General features: G+C 44.4%; 1 protein-coding gene across 3 annotated transcripts in view; it reads left to right on the top strand.

Annotated features, from left to right (window-relative positions):
- The first annotated feature begins 13,532 nt into the window (after positions 1-13,532).
- PIK3CG (phosphatidylinositol-4,5-bisphosphate 3-kinase catalytic subunit gamma) overlaps positions 13,533-22,056 on the top strand; it is a 34,610-nt gene continuing 26,086 nt past the window's right edge. Inside the window, exons 1-4 of one of the 3 annotated variants that reach the window (XM_027123895.1) lie at positions 13,533-13,599; positions 15,761-17,767; positions 20,840-20,905; positions 21,018-21,243. In XM_027123895.1, coding sequence (XP_026979696.1) covers positions 13,555-13,599; positions 15,761-17,767; positions 20,840-20,905; positions 21,018-21,243 — 2,344 coding nt within the window. In that variant the 5' untranslated portion in view covers positions 13,533-13,554. Of the gene's footprint in view, positions 13,676-13,733; positions 14,042-15,760; positions 17,768-20,839; positions 20,906-21,017; positions 21,244-22,056 lie in introns of those variants that run through there. The other 2 variants (XM_027123896.1, XM_027123897.1) reach the window with 2 other exon arrangements.

The following is a 22,056-nucleotide window of genomic DNA, read 5'->3' on the forward strand; positions in this document are numbered from 1 at the left end:
ATGTGAATTTTTTGCTTGGCCTTGACAATGACAAAGTCAGCTAATATAATTCCTTAGCTTTCTACTAATCTCTCCCCAGTCACCTCTGTGTATCCTCTGGATTACTGCCCTGTCTGATTAGAAGAGAATTTCCCAGCGAGTGAAGAAGGAACTGAATTATTATAGAGGAATTTGGAGACAGCAAGAGAGAGAATTGCCAGTTTCTGGTTCTGTAAAAGCCTTTAGTTATCACTAACCACTCAACATAGAAACAAGATATAATCACAACATCAATGACTGCCTAAGGCTGATGGGTCATATCCTAAGTGTCTCATGATAGAAATCATTCATAATGCATGAAATTAGATATACGATAGCACTTAAATTTTATCATGCTCATCAAAGCCCTATCATCTCCAATATATTGTGGCAAACATAGTGCTATGGCTTGGCCAAACCTACTTTCTTTCCCCCCGGGCACACGGATAGGCTGTATGTCCCAGCCACCCTTCGTGTTAGGTGGCTCACATGACAGAGTGCTGGCCCATGGAACGTGGGCACAAGAGATGCGGGCCATTCTCAGACCCAGTGGAGGACTCAAGACCCAAGGCGAGAGCACAGCCATGAGCTGGAAGGAGCTGGGTCCTGAACGAATACTTAGAATAGCACCTGCCCCACCCAGCCAGCTTGGGGCTATGATGTGAGAAAGAAAGAAACCACTGAGATTTTGTTATAGCGACTAGCACAGTTATCATACCCACATGGATACATCAGGACTGCTGCATTTGCATCAGAGAACCATGGGAAAGGTTAAAACTGAACGGGATGCTGTGTAATCAAGTAATCCTCAATAAAGCTGTTAATCGAAAGAAGAAAGACCAGGGGCCCCTAAAGATGTACTCTAACCCTGCCCCTCCCCCGACCCTGTTAAATATGGCTCTTCCCAATTGTTTTAACACCTTCTCCAGAATGTTTCTTGCCAGGGCCAGGGCAAGAGTACCATGACTTGGCCACAACTCACCCTCTCTTGGCCTCTTCTCCCATTCTGGACTACTTGAAGAAATGTCATTCTTCTGAGCTTTGACTGCCATATATTATTCCTTCTGCCGGACGGCTCTCACCCCCCACCTCTGCCTGTGAGCTCTACCCATTCTGCCTACCACCCCGAATGAGGCCTTCCCTTTGGAAGGCTTGGTTGGAAAAGACAGGCTCCTGCTGCCAACTGCTATTACCCTTTTCCTGTGCAGCTCTGAGGGTCCAGCTCATGTTCCCCGCTGCAGGATGATGACAGGTGGACATCCTGTCTGCCTGCTAGGTTGCAAGCTCCTTGCAGACAGAAATCCACGTGCCAGCATTTGGTTAACATTCGATAATAAATGTTGAATGAACGCATGAACAAATGGCAATGAACGCACAAGTCAATGAATAATTAAGTGGAATTCCACACAGCAGCTTGGATCAGAGACCCCTTTCCCTCCAAATGAGTCCACATGGGACCATGTTTCCTTTATGACATTCTGCCCCGCCCGAGGGCCCTCCACTATATAAAAAGATGGAGTGTTTGGGCAGAGGTCACTGCTTTGAGAGGCAGACACGATGGTCCAGCACCGGCCTCCAGCTGAAATATCAAGATTCAGATAGAGAGGAGTCTGCAAGAATGTGGAGAAAAAAGAAGGAAATAAACCCCCAGTAATTAAGAAAACAGGAGAAGTCACTTAAACTTTATACATTTTTAAGTAAAAATAATTTTGGTAAGTACTAATTTTTGAACTTTTACTGATGTATAACACACATACAGAGAAGTGACCAGCTTGGGGACAGTTTACAAATTGGTCACACCATGCATCCAGCACCTCATCAAGAAACAGACCATTATCAGCAGCACAGAAGCCCCTCCCCCTCGAGTCAGTAAATACTATTTTAAAAGAAAAGGAAGGAAGGAAGGAAGGAAGGAGAGAGGGGAGGGGTGGCCAGGCATCCACTTTAAAAGAAAAGGAGAAATGCTGCGGCGGGCAGGCGGGGAGCCTAGGGGACGCTCGGCGGGGGGTGGGGGGGCGGCGGGACTCACGGCCTCACTGAGATACACCCATCAGGGCTTCTCCCAATCTGCTGAAAACTGTCGTGGCATTAAACATACCCACAACATGGGTAACTGCAGCAAAAGCTGGCTGAGCTTTGGAAGGAAGAGGATTCCTCCCAGGTACAGAGCAATGGAACGCGTGCCACCGTGTCCCTAGCCAGGAAGAAGCTGGCTCGGGACCCACGCCCCCAAACCCTTCCCACCCCCAGTCCGTGCCCCTGCACCCTTTCTCTAAACCTGGAGAGGCAGGGCACCCTCTGTGCTTCCTTCCAGCGGGATGTGACCCCTGCCAGACTCTATGCCAGGATCCAGGGCTTTGGAAGGAACAACATCCTGTATAATGGCCAGAGAAGCAGCTTCTATTGATAGTTGGTCACCTCTGGAGCCTCAGGACCAGGGCTTTGAGAGCAGGCTCCAACCAAGCCGGTCTACTAAGTCTTCCCCTCTCCTAGGACTCTGTGCTCTGCCCTTGAACAGGAAAAATCCCAGGAATGAAGGAACCGTCCCTGGCTTAGAAACTTCACTCCCTGTTTATTGCAAACAGCTTTGTCTCTGTCAGGATCATGGGACGTGTCTAAGAGGTAGACAGAGAAGAGGTAGGTGATTGGACAGGTGTGTAGGCAGACAGATTAAAATTATAGACAGTCTGCTGGTAATTCAGAAGGCAGAGTCCCAGGGATGGGTCTGGGTATCCATTATATGGGAGGATTTCTTGCTCACAAGGATGTGGTACAGGCAGTTTTCAGTCTTATATTTCTGTCACAATTAATAAGGGAACAACAAAGAGAACTAATAAACTGGATCAGGCAAAGGGGCTATAAAGGGAATATTTCTCAAGCATTGTATTGAACAGTTCCTTATAATTAACATTAGTCAAACTGGGGTCCTTCCCAAGTTCCATACTCTACACACCATTATCCTCGCAAGTTTTCTGTGCTGAGGTTTTAAGAGCAGGTAGATTACAGGGCTTTGGGTTAGGAGTTTCCATGGGAGGGAGGGGATGCCTGGGTTTCTGCTGATCTGGGAGGCTTCAGGGGTATCATCCAATATCCCTGTTTCTTCCTGCAAATTCAAGGGAATCCACTGACTTTCCAAGAAGAGATATTCTGTGCAGATTATCTAATCCACAAATAGTTACTGAGGCCATCACTTTGCATGTGCCAAGCACTATGTTAGGCCTGGGGAATTCCGTGGTGAACAGAGCGCTCACAGACCCCAAGAACTCACAACCTCATGGAGGAGGCAGCCCGGTAAACAGCTGTCACCCCGGAGAAGCGCTATGACAATGACCTCTTAGCAGCTGTGGGACCTGCGGCAAGCCACTGAACTCCCCTGTGCCTTACTTTCAACATCTGCCCGTGGGCGTCATAGTAATGCCCTTTTCCTTGGAATGTTGTGAGAATTAAATGAATTAATATTAAAGTGCTTAGAATAATATAAGACACGTGGAAAGAGCTACGGAAGAGTTTGTTCTTGGTAGTGTTGATGTTACTGTTACTTCTGTGGTGATCACAAATGGAGGAAAGCTTTCCTAACCCTAATCTAGAAAGCCCTCCCAGGGGAGGTTATGCAAACTGCATACAGTGGTCTGTCGGTATCCTCAGGGCACTGGTTCCAGGACCCCAGCAGATACCGCACTCCAGGGATGCTCAAGTCCCTTAGAGAAAATGGCGTAGAACAGTCGATAGACTCTAAGGGATGGATCATAAAGGGTCTGATGCATCACGCCAAGGAATGTGGGCTTCTAAAAATCAATTTACAGAAAAATCTTTTCTGGAAATTTGTCAAGCGCTTACTAAACTTTATCAGCCAAGTTGAGCTGAACAAGGAAACCGAGAAAAGTGCCCTCAGTGGTCGATTTCTGATAATAAGAATGGAATGTCCCCACAAGCACCAGGATCTGACTGTAGATCCCTGGGGTTGCACTGACTGTGACTGATTTCCTGTGGCTTCTTTTCTCTAAACTTTTACTATGATTTTTAATCACAGTCTCAATTTCAGTGCTTGTGATTGGTCTGTTCCTATTTTCTCTTTCTTCCTGGTTCAGTCTCAGAAGGTTGTGCTTTTCTAAGAATTTGTCCATTTCTTCCAGGTTGTCCATTTTATTGGCATATAGTTGCTTGTAGTAATCTCTCAGGATCCTTTGTATTTCTGCAGTGTCAGTTGTTACTTCTCCTTTTTCATTTCTAATTCTGTTGATTCGTCTTCCCCCTTTTTTTCTTGATGAGCCTGGCTAACGGTTTATCAGTTTTGTTTATCTTCTCAAAGAATCATCTTTTAGTTTTATTGATCTTTGCTATCATTTCCTTCATTTCAAACATCTGAGGCTGAACTAAAAAATATGAAAAGATGGATTCCAATCCTTTGTCAAGCTGCACGATACCCACATGTCTGAGTCAGATAGCTACTCTACCCAGGAACAATAACCAATAACAGCTTCCCAACAAGTGTGCCTCAAAGGCAACCCAGGCCCTTGGAGATACAGGCATTGTCTCATGCTTTGAGAAACCTCTTCACTTTATCCCAGTGTCACAGTCAGTTCTGGCTGCTATAACAAAGTCCCACAGACTGAGTGGCTATCAACAACAAATTTATTTCTCACAGTCCTGAAGGCTAAGAATCTGAGATGAGGGCACCAAAATGGCTGGGTTCTAGTGAGGGTCCTCTTCTGGGTTGCAGACTGCTATATTCTCCTTGTGTCCTCACAGGGCAGCAACACAGCAAGAGAGCTCTTTGGGGACCCTTTTATAAGGGCACAACCCTCATGACCTAATCACCTCCCAAAGGCCCCCCCCCTCCTAATAGCACCACATTGCGGGGTTAGGATTTCAGCATACAAATTGGGAGTTGGGGGGACACAAACATTTAATCCACTGCACCCAGTGTACCACACAAATGTTGTTACTATTTACATGTGCCAAGACATGAAATAAGTTTGAGAACACAGGCCTGCCTTCCTATGTCTTTCCCATATCTCCCAATGCTGTCTTTCAAAAACCCTCCAGCTCAGGGAACTGATCAGTTCACTGTCCCTCAAATACTTTTTGGCTTGAAGACTTTCCCCGCTGATTCCTCTTGCCTTAAATCCTGGACCTCCCCTTGCATATTTAAAATGCTTGAAATCCCACCCCAAGTGACCTCCTCCAGTAAACTATTGTATTATGTAAGGACCGTTACATAATACACTTTCAAAACCACTAGGCCTATACATACTATCACATTGTACATTATTGTTTTCATCTGCATATGTTGTCTCTCTAACTAGACCACAAATACTTTCTCTGAAGGCTGTCACAAAGCAGACTTCCTCATAGCAAATAATTCATTCTTCATCTGTTTCTAGACTGTTGTCACCTCTTACTCTGTTCTTATTTTCTAATCTGTTTTATCTCATTGTTCCCATGATGGTTGGATGTGATAAAGATGGTCAGGCTATTTGATTGCATTATTTTCAGTCAAAATGTTGTGTATGTCTACTACATGGAAAACATGGTGCTGGATGTATGGAGATTTCCAGAAGAGAAAAAAAGAAGAAAAGAGAAAAACACAGCAATAAAACAAGATAGTGATAAGGCTGAGGGGGTTTCTAACCTGAAAAATCTGGGGATACAAGAGGCCCCAACTAGTAAAGAATTCTTCTGCATGGAGGAAACATCCACATACAGGAATGAGAATCTGGCCATTATTTCTCCCCTGAAACATTTACTACATATAGTCAAATTTTAGTGGCTATATTAGGATTTGGGGAAGAGCAGGGTACTTAATCTCAAACCACCAAAAAAGCATGAAGTATCTGCAAGCTTAGTCATAGAACAGACAATCTTTGCATAATTGGACTTAGCTAAGTAGTTCCTACAGAGGCAAGGAGACCCAAGAGCTGGAGTCTAGCATTTCTGAAATAATTAGTGTGTGTGTGTATGTGGTGTCTGGTTGGGACTTGGCCTCCTGGGTGTGACAGAGCCAGGGCAGGGAAGGAATCTGTTGAATGATCTGTGGAACAGAGCTGGCCAAGCTCATGGTCCTGTGGTCAGCCCTACCAGCCCCAAACTCCCACCCAGCCCACCTATCCCTCCCATTCTGGGTGAAGTACAGCTTGGCAAACTTCTAAGGTGTGGCTCCCTAGTCCCTCCCTTGAATCAACCAAGAATGCCAACTCTGAGGCTTCTAAAGCCGCCAGTTTCCTGAGCGTGTATTCCTATATACTTTGGGAAACTGGTAAGATCGCTCTAAATATTTGGGAGGGAGGCAGCCTTTGAGTTAAATAGTTTGCCTGCTGATGTCAACTATTACAGCACTGTTTGTAGAAGGCTAAAATCCAAGAGGACTACTGTGAAAGGAAATAGATCAGATGAGACAATCATTTATCTTGATGTCAGAATAACTGAGAGGAACTCTTAATTATCCATCTCCAAGAAACCAGTGAGGCCAAGGCCATTCTCCCTGTTGTCCCTGGGCCTCAGCCGGAGTTCATAAGAGCCTAGGTTGGAGGATGAACTCTAGTATAGGAAATCCTGGGATGGAGGAGAGGGGATACTGGTTCAGGATCCAGAAGGAACAGAGGTCACCTGGGAGATACAGAGCTGCTGTAAAAGTGATGGAGGATGGCTTTTCTATGGATTCTCTACTCGCCTGGGAATCAGGATCCCATCTCCCAGTGACCCTCTGGCTGACAGTGGGGCAGTGCTCAGCCCCCAATCCCCGGGACACCAAGAAACCTCCTTCTATTTTGTCTGCAGTCAATCATTGCTCTCAGTAAGTCTCCACCCCTGGCAGACACACAAACACATGCACACTGTACTTTCAGTCTGAGCCAGTGATATTTTGGAGACCAAATGCTTTGAAAAAATAGAGAACTGTCTCACCAGCCTAAGGAAGTGAACTTCCAGACTTTGTATTTGAAAACGTTCAGCTTCATAACTCAATCCCCTGGATCACTAGGTTTCTCTTCCCTTATCCCTCTGTTACAGGGATGAATAAGGAGTCACGTGCACTCCCATGAGGGAAAATTAATTGATGGGCTTTGCAGGACTAATGGGTTTAATTTGGCTCTTTAAAAATCTTCCCACACCCTCCCCATAAGGATAACAGCTGATCTTTCAGCAAAAACTCTGCAAGCCAGAAGGGAGTGGCATGACATATTTAAACTGATGAAAGGAAAAAACCTACAACCAAGATCACCGTACCCAGCAAGGATCTCATTCAGATTCAACGGAGAAATTAAAATCTTTACAGACAAGCAAAAGTGAAGAGAATTCAGCACCACCAAACCAGTTTTACAACAAATGCTAAAGGAACTTCTCTAGGCAGGAAACAAGAGAAGGAAAAGACCTACAAAAACAAACCTCAAACAATAAAGAGAATGGTAATAGGAACGATATATCAATAACTACCTTAAATGTAAATGGATTAAATGCTCCATCCAAAAGACATAGACTGGCTCAATGGATACAAACCAAGACCCATATATACGCTGTCTACAAGAGACCCACTTCAGACGTAGGGACACATACAGACTGAAAGTGAGGGGATGGAAAAAGATAGTCCATGAAAATGGAAATCAAGAGAAAGCTGGAGTAGCTATACTCATATCAGATAAAATAGACTTTAAAACAAAGATTGTTACAAGAGACAAAGAAGGACACTACATAATGATCAAGGGATCAATCCAAGAAGAAGATATAACAATGGTAAATATTTATGCACCCAACATACGAGCACTTCAATATATAAGGCAAATGCTAACAGCCATAAAATGGCAAATCGACAGAAACACAATAATAGTAAGGGACTTTAACACCCCACTTTTGCCAATGGACAGATCATACAAAATGAAAATAAATAAGGAAACACAAGCTTTAAATGACAAATTAAACAAGATGGACTTAACTGATATTTATAGGACATTCCATCCAAAAACAACAGAATACACTTTCTTCTCAAGTGCTCAAGGAACATTCTCCAGAGTAGATCATATCTTGGGTCACAAATCAAGCCTCAGTAAATTTAAGAATATTGAAGTCGTATCAAGTATCTTTTCCAACTACAACTCTATGAGACTAGATATCAATTACAGGAAAAAAAAACTGTAAAAAATACAAACACATGGAGGCTAAACAATACACTACTTAATAACCAAGAGATCGCTGAAGAAATCAAAGAGGAAATAAAAAAATACCTAGAAACAAATGACAAAGAAAACACAATGACCCAAAACCTATGGGATGCAGCAAAAACAGTTCTAAGAGGGAAGTTTACAGCAATACAATCCTACCTCAAGAAACAAGAAAACTCTCAAACAACCTAACCTTACCCCTAAAGCAATTAGAGAAAGAACAACAACAACAAAAAAAACCCCAATGTTAGCAGAAGGAAAGAAATCATAAAGATGAGATCAGAAATAAATGAAAACAAAATGAAGGAAACAAGAGCAAAGATCAATAAAAATAAAAGCTGGTTCTCTGAGAAGATAAACAAAATTGATTTTCTTGACTCATCAAGAAAAAAAGGGAGAAGACTCAAATCACCAGAATTAGAAATGAAAAAGGAGAAGTAACAACTGACACTGCAGAAATACAAGGCATCATGAGAGATTACTACAAGCAACTATATGCCAATAAAATGGACAACCTGGAAGAAATGGACAAATTCTTAGAAAAGCACAACCTTCTGAGACTGAACCAGGAAGAAAGAGAAAATAGGAACAGACCAATCACAAGCACTGACGTCGAGACTGTGATTAAAAATCTTCCAACAAACCAAAGCCAAGGACCAGATGGCTTCACAGGTGAATTCTATCAAACATTTAGAGAAGAGCTAACACCTATCCTTCTCAAACTCTTCCAAAATACAGCAGAAGGAGGAACACTCCCAAACTTATTCTAAGAGGCCACCATCACCCTGATACCAAAACCAGACAAAGATGTCACAAAGAAAGAGAACTACAGGTCAATATCACTGATGAACATAGATGCAAAAATCCTCAACAAAACAGCAGCAAACAGAATCTAAGAGCACATTAAAAGGATCATACACCATGATCAAGTGGGGTTTATCCCAGGAATGCAAGGATTCTTCAATACACGCAAATCAATCAATGTGATACACCATATTAACAAACTGAAGGAGAAAAACCATATGATCATCTCAATAGATGCAGAGAAAGCTTTCGACAAAATTCAACACCCATTTATGATAAAAACCCTCCAGAAAGTAGGCATAGAGGGAAATTTCCTCAACATAATAAAGGCCATATATGACAAACCTACAGCCAACATCGTTCTCAATGGTGAAAAACTGAAACCATTTCCTCTAAGATCAGGAACAAGACAAGGTTCTCCACTCTCAGAACTATTATTCAACATAGTTTTGGAAGTTTTAGTCACCGCAATCAGAGAAGAAAAGGAAATAAAAGGAATCCAAATCGGAAAAGAAGAAGTAAAACTGTCACTGTTTGCAGATGACATGATACTATACGCAGAGAAGCCTAAAGAGGCTACCAGAAAACTACTAGGACTAATCAATGAATTTGGTAAAGTAGCAGGATACAAAACTAATTCACAGAAATCTCTTGCATTCCTAAACACTAACGATGAAAAATATGAAAGAGAAGTTAAGGAAACACTCCCATTTACCACTGCAACTAAACGAATAAAATACCTAGGAATAAACCTACCTAAGGAGACAAACGATCTGTATGCAGAAAACTGTAAGACACTGATGAAAGAAATTAAAGATGATACAAACAGATGGAGAGATATACCATGTTCTTGGATTGGAAGAATCAACATTATGAAAATGACTCTACTACCCAAAGCAATCTACAGATTCAATGCAATCCCTATCAAACTCCCACTGGCATTTTTCACAGAAGTAGAACAAAAAATTTCACAATTTTTATAGAAACACAAAAGATCCCAAATAGCCAAAGCAATCTTGAGAACGAAAAACGGAGCTGGAGGAATCAGGCTCCCTGACTTCAGACTATACTACAAAGCTACAGTAATCAAGACAGTATGGTACTGGCACAAAAACAGAAATACAGTCAATGGAACAAGATAGAAAGCGAAGAGATAAACCCACGCACATTCGGTCACCTTTTTTTTTTTTTTTTAAACAAAACAAAACATTTTTATCTGGTCCATTGGAGCCTGAGTCTGGAAACACCCATGGAGAATCATCCTACAGGGATGGTACTGACAATTGATAAAATAGCCTCTGTGTCAGAAGAGCTGCCATATGTACAGGGTTAAAAATACCCACAGCTCAGAGTAGAAGGAGGAATATAAAGAAGGCCCAAAGGGGAGTCTAGTGCTCTTGGGTGCTTCTTCAGGTGTAAACCCACCCCCCCGCAAGCCCCATGGGAAGCAAGAGGCCATAGATTTGGCCACCTGCTGCCTAGGGGCTGCAGGGCAGTGAGGCCAGGTGGCCCAGGAAGCCGGCCTCAGTCATCCTGGGGCAGACACAGAACTCAGGGCTGAGCAGCCACAGGGAGGACGCTGGGCTTCTGAGGTGGGGCAGGGCTGGGAGGGGCTACACCCTGCATGTGCCTGGACAGGGCTGGCCAAGGAGTTCTCCTGGACTCTGTTTCTCCCAGCAGAGGTCAGGTGATGCTGAGGACAAACCCCCTCACCAAGCACAGGGCTGGGCCCAGGCTCAGGTCCACCTGACCCGCTGCCACAACCCCAGCCTGGGGCATGGCTTCGATCCTGGCTGGCGCTCCAGGAATAGCAGAGTGTCCCTCCCCACCCCTGCTTGAGCCCACAGTCACCAGGCACCTGCCTCCTGGGACACTGCTGGGACTCCAGGAACCCCTGCTTGCCTCATGAGGGCTTGGGGGGAGATGGGACCTAGGGGCAAACTGGGGAGAAAAGGCCCCTGACCTCGTGCCCCACAAAGGGGGCGTTCCCTGTTCTCACCTGGAGTTCTGGCCTCTGACCTTCCCAAGAGGGTGGTCCTTGCTCTCATTCTGGGGTCCTGGCCTCTGACCCCCCAAAAAAGGGATTGTCCCTGTTCTCACCTGGGGTCCTGGCCTGACCCCACAAGGTGCGGGGGTGGTCCCTGCTCACCTCAGGGGCCTGGCCTCTGACCCCCCAGATTTGGTTTTGTGAATGGAGCTCTTGGCTGCCTCACCCAGGCAGGAGGCCCCAGGCCATGGGAAGGGGCCGTCTTACCTTGGCCCTGGCAGTCTGAGCCAGACCTCAAGGTGGGCTGGTCAGAGGAGCTGGCACACAGCTCCCTCGAGCTAGAGGCCGCTTCGAGGTATTCTGCTTGGTGGCTACGAGGCCCTGGGTAGGAGGGAGGGCCGGAAGGAAGGCCCAGGAGAAGCTGCGCCATGCCGCTGGCACTCCCGGGGTGGGGATCCTGAGATTCTGGTTCAAGCATCCTGTGTTGGGGTCTCCCTCGTAAAGTGTGTATGGGGGCAGGCAGGGTGGTCACAGCGGCCAGGGCCCATGGAGGCCAGTGACCTTGGGCGTGAATGGGGGGCTGTGGCTGCCCTCGGAGGCCGTCCAGTCACTGAGGGAGACCTGGGCCGCCTTGCAGTGCACCAGGCGGTGGGTGATGGAGAAGCCGGCACACTGTCCTGGGTGCACAGGCTGCCACGCGTGGACACCACGTTGAAGCTGTCTGAGCAGTAGCATTGCACGTGCAGGTAAGACTTGGGGTGCTGGTTCTCCACCACCATGATGAGCCCCACCGAGCCGTGCGTCAGGTCACCTTATCTTTGATAAAGGAGGCAAGACTATACAATGGAGAAAAGACAGCCTCTTCAATAAGTGGTGCTGGGAAAACTGGACAGCTACATGTAAAAGAATGAAATTAGAACACTCCCTAACACTATACACAAAAATAAACTCAAAATGGATTAGAGACCTAAAAGTAAGGCCAGACACTATAAAACTCTTAGAGGGAAACATAGGCAGAACACTCTATGACATACATCACAACAGGATCCTTTTTGACCCACCTCCTACAGAAATGGAAATAAAAACAAACAAATGGGACCTAATGAAATGTAAAAGCTTTTGCACAGCAAAGGAAACCATAAAGAAGACGTAAAGACAACCCTCAGAATGGGAGAAAACAGTTGCAGACGGAGCAACTGACAAAGGATTCATCTCCAAAATATACAAGCAGCTCGTGCAGCTCAATATCAAACAAACAAACCAACCAACCAATACAAGTTTGGGCAGAAGACCTAAATAGACATTTCTCCAAAGAAGATATACAGATTGCCAACAAACACATGAAAGAATGCTCAACATCACTAATCATTAGAGAAATGCAAATCAAAACTACAAAGAGGTATCACCTCACACCAATCAGAATGGCCATCATTAAAAAATCTAGAAACAATAAATGCTACAGAGGGTGTGGAGAAAAGGGAACCCTCTTGCACTGTTGGTGGGAATGTAAATTGATACAGCCACTATGGAGAACAGTATGGAGGTTCCTTAAAAGACTAAAAATACGACCCAGCAATCCCACTACTGGGCATATATCCTGAGAAAACCATAATTCAAAAAGAGTCATGTACTACAATGTTCATTGCAGCACTATTTAAAGTAGCCAGGACATGGAAGCAACCCAAGTGTCCATCAGCAGATGAATGGATAAAGAAGATGTGGCACATATATACAATGGAATATTACTCAGCCATAAAAAGAAACGAAATTGAGTTATTTGTGGTGAGGTGGATGGACCTAGAGTCTGTCATACAGAGTGAAGTTAAGTCAGAAAGAGAAAAAGAAATACCGTACGCTAACACATATATGGAATGTTAAAAAAAAAAAAAGGTTTTGATGAACCTGGGGCAGGACAGGAATAAAGATGCAGACATAGAGAATGGACTTGAGGTCACGGGGTGAGGAAGGGTAAGCTGGGATGAAGTGAGAGAGTGTCATGGACATATGTACACTACCAAATGTAAAATAGATAGCTAGTGGGAAGCAGCTGCATCACACGGGGAATCAGCTCGGTGCTTTGTGAGCACCTAGAGGCGTGGGTTAGGGAGGGTGGGAAGGAGATGCAAGAGGGAGGGGATATGGGGATATACGTATGCATATAGCTGATTGACTTTGTTATACAGCAGAGACTAACACAACATTGTAAAGCAATTATACTCCAATAAAGATGTTTTAAAAAAATAAAAATATAAGTAAAAATCTTCCCACCGGGTTGTTTCTCTAATATTGTGGCTATGAGGCCTTTCCTTCTACTGTGAACCAGCCAGAAAGACATTTTGTGTGTTTGTGTCTCATGAATGTATTTTTGATTTAGCTCTACATCATTTTAATTCATTTCCACTCTCACACTTTTTACAAAATTAGTTCAAAGAGTAAAAAATATATAGTCAACTTAGCTCATGTTCGTGCTGGGCTGTGTGTGCTTCAACAGGAAGTGCATTTCTGACACTTTTTAAATGAGCAATCACACGTATAATCAACTTGGTTAAAACTTCCTTCCTGGTAACTGCAACACTTCCTCTGCATCTGGATATGAAGGGAGACCCAGAAAAGCGGAAGAGTTTAGAAGCACACTGGGTAGGTTTGAATTTGTTTTGTTTTCAGAAATTAAACAAATGATCCTTCAACATCATCACCTCCGCTGCTTTATCAGGTATTGCTTCCTTCTATTTTTTGCCCTTTGTTGGGTCTGACTCGGCATAGTGACACTTCCTTCTCAGCCAGAAGATTTGTATCTGGAACTGTTGTCGTTCATCTGATGATACTGCCACTGAATGTCTGTTTCATTGTCTAGTCCAACCCTTGTGTGTGGATATCCACAAGGTTCCGGCAATAGCTTTGCAGGTGCATCGGTCCTTTTTTGTTTTTGTTTGGGAGGAAGAGGGAGGGCACGGGGGGCTGTGTCAGCAGCCTTCACGTTCTTACAAGTGCACTCTTCGCGATTAGTGTACTGAACAGTGTTTCTAACATCTTCTCGTAAAAGGAGAAAGCTTCACAGCCTCAACCATGAAGGAAAGCAGTGAGTATTGAGTCAGCCAGTTTTCTTCTGCACCTCGTATCTTGTAAGTCTACTTGATGTCATGGAGGCAGAAGTGATTGCTGTGTATTTGCATGTTGCCTAAATTTGGACCTATTTTATTTCAAGTTAGTGCCAATATTCACATAACTTACAGTTCTCTTCTTTGTTATTATGTAAAGTAGCAAAAGAGCAAATAGTGAAGGTCTTAAGCTGTAAGAGACAGTCCTTTGGGACAGTTGATTTCATGTGTTTACTAAGTGTAACTTCATAATATTTTAAGAGAGGGACTACTGACTTTAAAAGTAAGTTTAAGCCAAGTACAGAAGTCTGGATCTAATGAAACCTGCCTTTCTTACCCTTTAATCAAACTCTCCTTTCTGGTATGTGTCAAATGGTCCACTATTTCTTAAGGAAATAAGTATATATGAGTGTCACTAACATTAGTCCTTTAAGAAGTAAATAATATTTTCTGAAACATTAATTTTTGTTTCACTAGTTGATTCTTATTTAGAACATCTTACAAAATATTAAAGGATACTAAATAGTAAAGTCAAAATACCTTACTCATATGTCAATTTTAAGATGTTTAGCATTTCAATCATTATTTGAAGAGTTTCTTACTGCAATAAGTCACATTTATACTTAAATGCTTTGTGAAGGTACAGTGGATAAATTGTTGAGAATAAATTGGTGAATTCTCGTTATAGAGATGAAAATATTAGAGCAAAAAGAAGTTAAATAATCGATTGGGGCCCAAAAGCAGGTCCTTCCTTCCATCCTGTGGTTTCTCCAGAGGCAGATGGGATGAACTGGTTACAAAGTTAAAATTATCTGAATGTTCATATTTGGAAAGTACAGCCCTGGGGACTCCCCTAAGATACTGCCCTAACGGAGCAGTGACAGCCACGATGCTTACACATTTCATGATTCACAGTTTTAAATATCTGCAAATGTTCTTGAGCGCAACTTCACCAATTCTGATCTTTCTGAGTTTTATCAATGAAATGACTACCTCTCCTAACAAGAAAGAAAAAAACGAAAAGAAAACAAAAGCAGGAAGTTGACTAGGGAGCAGATACCTGATCCAGAAAGTTTGAAAAGGGACTGAGAGGCCAGTTGGGTAAGGTGTCTGGGTCCCCTAGGAGACAAATGAGACTAAACGAAGAGGAAATAAGTCAAAGGCCTCTTTTCAGAGGGGGGTTTTCAGCACCTCACATTGCACCTTATAAACCAGGACATGATCCTTTAACTGGATAATCTGACTCATCCATGCAATTCAGTATGCTTAACAACAGTTACCACTGAGAACTACTACAGCAGGTCAGACACAGTGCTAGATCAGTGCTTTACCTCGCTCTTTTAAAATTCAATTTTCAAACGCAATGAAAGCAGAGAGAATGATTAATGAATCCACATCTACCCATGGCCCATACTCAACAAGTATATTACCTCATTTAACTGTCACCTTACTTACCCCTCTGAGGTACTGCTAACCCCATTTGACAGACAGGAAACAGGCTCAGAGATTATTTAAAGGGCTCATCCCCCAGATTCTAAGTGTTGGGGACCAGGATTCCTGGGCCCCGACTCCAAAGCCCCGGTATCCTCGTGCGCACGTCCTTGTCATTCGTCTACACCTTCTCCTTCTGCCAGCTTGCGGGAAACCATAAAGGGCAAGTACCTGCCCTGTGACCGAGCCCTCTGTTTCTCTGCTCCCAGGTCGCAGAGGGCATGGAGCTGGAGAACCATGAACAGCACGTGGTGCTGAGAGAGGACAACCGCCGCAGGCGCCGGAGGATGAAGCCACGCAGCGCGGCGGCCAGCCTGTCCTCCATGGAGCTCATCCCCATTGAGTTTGTGCTGCCCACCAGCCAGCGCAACACCAAGACCCCCGAAACGGCGCTGCTGCACGTGGCTGGCCACGGCAACGTGGAGCAGATGAAGGCCCAGGTGTGGCTGCGCGCGCTGGAGACCAGCGTGGCCGCCGACTTCTACCACCGGCTCAGCCCCGACCACTTCCTCCTGCTCTACCAGAAGAAGGGGCAGTGGTACGAGATCTACGACAAGTACCAGGTGGTGCAGACCCTGGACTGCCTGCGCTACTGGAAGGTGCTGCACCGGAGCCCCGGGCAGATCCACGTGGTGCAGAGGCTCGCGCCCTCGGAGGAGACACTGGCCTTCCAGCGCCAGCTCACGGCCCTCATTGGCTACGACGTCACCGACGTCAGCAACGTGCACGACGACGAGCTGGAGTTCACACGCCGCCGCCTGGTGAGCCCGCGCATGGCCGAGGTGGCCGGCCGCGACACCAAGCTCTACGCCATGCACCCCTGGGTGACGTCCAAGCCCCTCCCCGAGTACCTGCTGAAGAAGATCACCAACAACTACATCTTCATTGTCATTCATCGCAGCACCACCAGCCAGACCATCAAGGTCTCAGCCGATGACACCCCGGGCACCATCCTCCAGAGCTTCTTTACCAAGATGGCCAAGAAGAAGTCCCTGATGGATATCCCTGAAAGCCAGAACGAACAGGACTTTGTGCTGCGCGTCTGTGGCCGGGATGAGTACCTGGTGGGTGAGACGCCCATCAGAAACTTCCAGTGGGTGAGGCAGTGCCTCAAGAACGGGGAAGAGATTCACCTGGTGCTTGACACTCCGCCGGACCCAGCCCTGGACGAGGTGAGGAAGGAAGAGTGGCCGCTGGTGGACGACTGCACAGGAGTCACCGGCTACCACGAGCAGCTGACCATCCACGGGAAGGACCACGAGAGCGTGTTCACCGTGTCCCTGTGGGACTGTGACCGCAAGTTCAGGGTAAAAGTCAGAGGCATTGATATCCCTGTCCTGCCCCGGAACGCGGACCTCACGGTTTTTGTGGAGGCAAACATCCAGTATGGGCAGCAAGTCCTTTGCCAAAGGAGAACCAGCCCCAAACCCTTCACGGAGGAGGTGCTGTGGAATGTGTGGCTTGAGTTCAGTATCAAGATCAAAGACTTACCCAAAGGGGCTCTGCTGAACCTCCAGATCTACTGCGGCAAAGCTCCAGCTCTGTCTGGTAAGGCCTCTGCGGAGACTCCCAGTCCCGAGTCCAGAGGCAAAGCTCAGCTTCTGTATTACGTGAACCTGCTGCTCATAGACCACCGGTTCCTCCTGCGCCACGGGGAGTACGTGCTCCACATGTGGCAGCTATCCGGGAAGGCGGAAGACCATGGCAGCATCAATGCTGACAAGCTCACGTCTGCCACCAACCCGGACAAGGAGAACTCAATGTCCATCTCCATTCTTCTGGACAATTACTGTCACCCCATAGCCTTGCCTAAGCATCGGCCCACCCCTGACCCGGAAGGGGACCGGGTTCGAGCAGAAATGCCCAATCAGCTTCGGAAGCAACTAGAGGCGATCATAGCCACTGATCCCCTTAACCCTCTCACAGCCGAAGACAAAGAGTTGCTCTGGCATTTCAGATATGAAAGTCTGAAGGATCCCAAAGCGTATCCTAAGCTCTTTAGCTCAGTGAAATGGGGACAGCAAGAAATTGTGGCCAAAACATATCAACTGTTAGCCAGAAGGGAGGTCTGGGATCAAAGTGCTTTGGATGTTGGATTAACAATGCAACTCCTGGACTGCAACTTTTCAGATGAAAACGTAAGAGCCATTGCAGTTCAGAAACTGGAGAGCTTGGAAGACGATGACGTGCTACATTACCTGCTGCAGCTGGTCCAGGTAGGGGGATGCACTCATCTCAAGGGGTTTATCTGCATATGCACAGGTGCCCCATTCAGCTGTCTTCCAATGCCCCTTGTCTAGAGAGTCACGATCAGTCAAAGGAGATCTAATGAAACTACCTCAAAAAGTAGTAAACTGTTCCACTTACTTTTTTACTGTCTTTGAGGGCTTGTTGACAAGCATTTTGATGACATTAATATTTCTGCTTTTTAGGAGAACCGTTCCTGTGGGAATACTTTGTTCTCATTTACTGTATCAATGATAGACTTGACTTATCGAATGCTCCCTTGTGCCAAGGCTGCAGGTGACCTACATGCTTTTCGTGTATTATCACATTTAACTCTCCCAACAACGATGATAGAGGTCAAGTTAATATTTGCATTTTATATATCAGGAAACTGAGGCACAGAGAGGCTAAGTAATGTGCCCAAGGTCACGTACTTTGAAAGTCAAATTCAAACCCAGGAGGTCTGACTCCCGGCCCTGCTCTTTTCACTGCGTCCCACTATCTGGCATCAACCCAGCAGTGTCAGGATAGTGTGTCCTAGAGGGAAAACGTCATACTCTCTGATTGTCTTTGTCACAATTCATAGAGTAACATCTCATATCTGCATGGGACCTTGAAAGCCCCTCTCTTTAGATAGGTCTGGTACTGTGTGTCCACTGCTCTCCACATGCCTTTCCCTGGGGTCCAGAGAGACTAAATCATTTGCTAAACCCTCGACTAAATTATCAAGGGTTTCCTTAAAGAAAGGAGGAAGAGTTCTCTTGCTCACGATAGCCATTCTCAAATTATATTGTGCTGCTTGACAAGAGGAAGGAAAGGACTTGGAAGGGAATTCAATTTTAGAGAGCAGAAGTGTTCATTCATGAATTCAACAGCACAGACTGAATGCTTCCTCAGTTCTGGTTGCTGGATATAGAGCAGTGATCAAAACAGGGCTGGACTCTGCCCTAGTGTAGCTTGTGGTGCATGAAGACCGACACCAAATGAGTACACATACAGGCAGATATTGAGTAACACGTTGTGACAGACACTTTGGGGAAAAGCTACAGAGTGTTATGAGAAAAGAGTCAGGGGTTCTGGGGACACTTGATTGAGACTGAGGAAGCCAGGGACAGTTCTGAGTAGGTGATGTTTGATCTGAGATGGTTAGGATTAGCCAGGCTGACTGGTGGACACCAAACTGTCTAATCATTATCTATATTTATAGGAAGTTTCTGAAGTTTTCTGATGCGAATTTTGGATACTCTCAACTTTGAATCTTCACCTTCCCCTTAGGCAGATACTTGAAACGTTATATTTGGCCTTTGCTTTCATCTATCAAATAGAACCGATATTTTTATCTTCCATGAGTTCAGAGGCTGGCATAAACGCTACTGAAAATTTTAGAAAAATCAAAGTCTCCTCAGTTTTCTAGCTCTCCATGACAAAAAGAACATGAAACAAATTTGCACGAGATCTGTTCCAAGTCCCAAGGCGATCATGAATTATTTTCCACTGTCATTTTCACAAGTAAACTTTGCAGAGTTGGAAAATGAATAGTGTTCTTCTTGGAAATGTTTAAATGAAAGAGGTCAATAAGTAATATTAACATTGAATCTGTGGTCCTAAATTTGAAGAAGTAGTCATTTGTAAAACTATTTGAGACACTGCAGATATGGCCAAATGACTCATTCGTTCCTAATTAAAATGGTCTCCTGGTTGAGATCTTCATCATCTTTACAGAAGTGAAACACAAAGAATGTCAGAAAGACTCACGTTTGGGTTAGAAACTTAACATTTCTGAAGTGACTACTGGTGGCTAACTAGCCACAGGCTCAGAATGAAGAGCTTAGCTGCAGCTACCGCGGCACCAATGAGAGCACACCTCACCTTTGAAAGCATGGGGATAACTGAAATATTATCCAGTTAGGATTGTTCTGATCATTTCCAAACTGAAAAACCAGAGTAAGGATTGGAAATCATACCCAAACGCCCCCAGGCCCTAAAACATAAAGTGGAATGGGAATATCTCTTATTTCTTAGGAAAACAGGATAGACCGTATTTATTTATAAAGGAGATACTCTGAGATATTTAATTTTAAACCTCTCTTTATGCTTATACATGACATCTACCCTATAATTTTACATGTGCATGTCTAATAATCAATTTTTGTGAGTCTTACTGCTTTTAAAATGATGAACTATTGCAGACTTGCAGAAAAGTAGAGAACGGTGTAACAAATACCCATGCACCCACCAGGATTTAATTCTTTTTTATTTTTAATTGGCTAGGCTGCAGCGGGCGGGGGTGGGGGTGGGGGGCGAGCTGGGGACAGCCACCCACCTGGGCCCTGTTCTCGGTCCAGCCCCTATTTTTCACTTTTCATTGGTTCTTTTTCCTCAGTCACAGAGCTGCCACCTATGTGACTATCTCTGTTATTAGCCAAGTGATGTGAAAACTACTACACACTGCTGAACCTGAGGAACCAGATAAAACAAGAGATTTTCAGACCAATAGCCCTGTATGCACTGCGTCATGGCAGGGAGTAATGACCAGTTGCAGTAAGAACCTGGGAGGCAGCACAGTGATTTGCCAGTGAGAGGCCAACCACACAACTTGAGAAGAGAAGCTATAGGATTTTTAGGATCTCCACATCTAACAAACATTTCTCTCCCTGCATGTACAATATCCCCACTGTCTATTTTCTTTCCAACAACCTTTCTTCCCTTCCACCTTTATAGATGTGTTATAGCCATCTCCATCTTTCCCTTCTATCTTTCCAACAAATCAGGTAAGCCTTCATGGGAACAAAAGCCCTCACCTCTTCACCTCTGAAGTCATCAAAAGCACGTGATTGTAAGTCAGGAGTTCTGGCTTCCAATCCTGGTCCTTCCGCAAGTGGTTCACCCTGGCCCAAACTGTCCTTGAAAAGAAAGGATTGAACTTAAGTGACTGCTCAGATTCTCGTCGCCCTATCCATACAAACCCACTAAGGCAGAGCACCAGTTTTTCTCCCTTTCCTGTTTCCCGATTAATCAATGGAGAATGCAATCCCACAAATGCCAATGTGTTCTTCCTTTAGGCTGTGAAATTTGAACCATACCATGACAGTGCCCTTGCCAGATTTCTGCTGAAGCGCGGTTTAAGAGTAAGTACTTCCATTTTGATAAGAGCGTGACGTTTAAAAAGTTACAGAGAATTGGCTGATAGATCTAGAGCGTTAGTCGTAATAATGGCAACCTTCTTGGTTTCATCCTCAGAACAAACGAATTGGTCACTTCTTATTTTGGTTCTTGAGAAGTGAGATCGCCCAGTCCAGACACTATCAGCAGAGGTTTGCAGTGATCCTGGAAGCCTATCTGAGGGGCTGCGGCACGGCCATGCTGCATGACTTCACCCAGCAAGTCCAAGTAATTGACATGTTACAAAAGGTCACCATGGATATTAAATCGCTCTCTGCAGAAAAGTATGACGTCAGTTCCCAAGGTACGGTGGCTCTGTTCTCTTGGTTCTCTTTCCAAATGCCTTTGTCTCCAAATGCCATCGTTCCTGTGATCCTTCTTCCTTCTGGAACGCAAGTCGCACCTTCCTCAAGGTAGCCAAGGATACATTTTTTAATCTTCTGTCTTCATGGAGTCAGCAAATTTAAAGTTCCCCCTTTACAAGTTAATATTTTTTAAAACTACATATATATTTTAATGATGTATGTATGATAATAGATGTTAAACTCTTTGAAAACTTAAAACAGCATTATGCAGATGTAAGATGTATTTTTTAAGAGCAACTATGCACACATACAAAAAAGATTAGTTATTTCCAAATATCTTTTCTTCCCCATCTTTCAATACATGCGTCTAATTTTCAAGTCCTCAGTCTTTTAAAGTAATGAATTATTGAGAAGTTATTTTAAATTTTTTGTGTATATGTATACATATACATCATATATAGCTATATGTACATATATATTTTTTTATGTATGTACTTTCTATAAAAACATATATATCACCTCCTCTGTGTTCCAATGTTGTCGTCTTATCCCTAAGAAATCCTGTCCCTCAGCCCCTGCTTTAGGAAAGTTAATCACTCTTTATCTGTATTCCCATAGGTTTTGGTTGTTACTGCATTAAATTAAACTCATTAACACATCTTTCTGGTCTGTTAAACTGTATGAGCCTTGAAGCTAGGAATTATCTCTTATTCACGTTTGTATATCTCGATCCACCACTATGGCTCATAATGGACACTCACAAACATACTCAGCGAGTATTTTAAACTTCTGAATATTTTGACTTGCCATTT

Source organism: Aethalodelphis obliquidens, unplaced genomic scaffold (genome assembly GCF_003676395.1).
Source record: "Aethalodelphis obliquidens isolate GAN/ISIS:26980383/991018 unplaced genomic scaffold, ASM367639v1 scaffold27, whole genome shotgun sequence".
NCBI lineage: Eukaryota > Metazoa > Chordata > Mammalia > Artiodactyla > Delphinidae > Aethalodelphis > Aethalodelphis obliquidens.